General features: G+C 40.0%; 1 protein-coding gene across 1 annotated transcript in view; it reads right to left on the bottom strand.

The window, feature by feature from the left end:
• LOC107569617 (condensin complex subunit 3-like) overlaps positions 1-1,372 on the bottom strand; it is a 12,563-nt gene that overhangs the window by 5,497 nt on the left and 5,694 nt on the right. Inside the window, exons 4-6 of the mRNA XM_016255735.1 lie at positions 1,241-1,351; positions 926-1,045; positions 633-844 (exon numbers count right to left, since the gene is read on the bottom strand). Of these exons, the coding sequence (XP_016111221.1) occupies positions 662-844; positions 926-1,045; positions 1,241-1,351 (414 nt within the window). The 3' untranslated portion in view covers positions 633-661. The remainder of the gene's footprint in view (positions 1-632; positions 845-925; positions 1,046-1,240; positions 1,352-1,372) is intronic.

Genomic DNA, 1,372 nt, shown 5'->3' with positions numbered 1-1,372 from the left:
AAAAAAAAAGTCAGAATTGTGAGATGAAATAGGTCAATGTCGTAGGTATAAATAGTATTTCATGATGTTACTGTAGTAGGGCTAATAAAATATGTCCCCTATGAACTGCACATGTGAATATTATGTAGACCCATTGTTTAAATCAAATTTATGCTAGGGTAATCAAAGCAGGTTCCATCCATAGTTTGTCCATTTAAACATCTGCGTTTAGCTTCATGGAGTCTGTGACGACAGTATTCTATAAAAACGATTTGCATTCCAATTCTGATATCCAATAGAACAACAATTTTTTCTCTTATTCCATGGATTTGAACCGTTTCCTTCCACTTGTTGCCAATGTTTTTCTGCCACTACAATGCGTGTGCAGATGCAAGTGATGTAACTGTGACTTCTACTCCAAATTGGTCTATAGCCAGACAAGTTTCAATTCTTCGATCACAGCAATTAGCAAACAACTGTCCAATCAACTGGACAAAAATCAAGACCTTATCTATATTTTGTTTCTCGTTCAAGAAACTGTTTAACACAGCCGTCACTTGCCATTTCAGCTGATTTGGCAGGAAATATCAGGTTTACTAGTGATAGCGATGTTCCAATATAGCATAACCAATAACATAATGGATAGGCAGTACCTCACTATCAAGAAATTCTGAGAGCATCTTCAGAATGCTCTGGACGGTACTCTCCTCCTCAGTTTGTTGTTCAGGCTGTCCGTTACTGTTGTCTGGTGAGTCAGGTGCTTGTGAGATAGGAGCAGACTTGTCTTGGAAGATGTTGAGGCCATTGAGCAGGAGCTGGTCGATGAGAACCCGGAGAGCACTGATTCTGATTCTAGTTGTGTTATCTAAACATAAAAATAAACTACCTCTAAGCCACTAGAACAAAGTGAATTAATTCATCTTTATAACAAGTGTGTTATAAATACCTGCAAGAGCAGCACAAGGTGTGTGTTGGAAAGGTCTTTACTGTGGAGAGCAGCCGTTCCCAAACAGATGACAGCCATGTTGCGCACAGCAGGGTTAGGGTTGGACACACTTGGCAGTATCTACAGTAGAATTGAGAGATCACTTTGAAGTTACATTCCCATAACTGCAGCCCTAATTAAGTATTGCACTGATTTTGGATTGAGAGTTCAGTAACCAAAGTGGCTGATAAAAGTGCTATGCAGACACAGGCTTGTCCTATACCACAGAATGGCAGGAAATGGCTATTGATGTGAGTGCTTTTATGAGTATTGTACCAGTGACTCTATCAGAGCATTCAGGGTAGGGCAGATTCCTCTCTTGATGTTCATTTGCTTGAACAACTCGGCACACATTGTCAGACATTTCAACAAGGTCTCGGGATCACTCTGCGGAAAATACACACATGA

This window comes from Sinocyclocheilus grahami, unplaced genomic scaffold (genome assembly GCF_001515645.1).
Source record: "Sinocyclocheilus grahami isolate Dianchi unplaced genomic scaffold, SAMN03320097.WGS_v1.1 scaffold1365.1, whole genome shotgun sequence".
Taxonomy (NCBI): Eukaryota; Metazoa; Chordata; class Actinopteri; order Cypriniformes; family Cyprinidae; genus Sinocyclocheilus; species Sinocyclocheilus grahami.
Note: the sequence above shows the minus strand (reverse complement) of the source record. Positions and strands in the feature narration are given on the sequence as shown.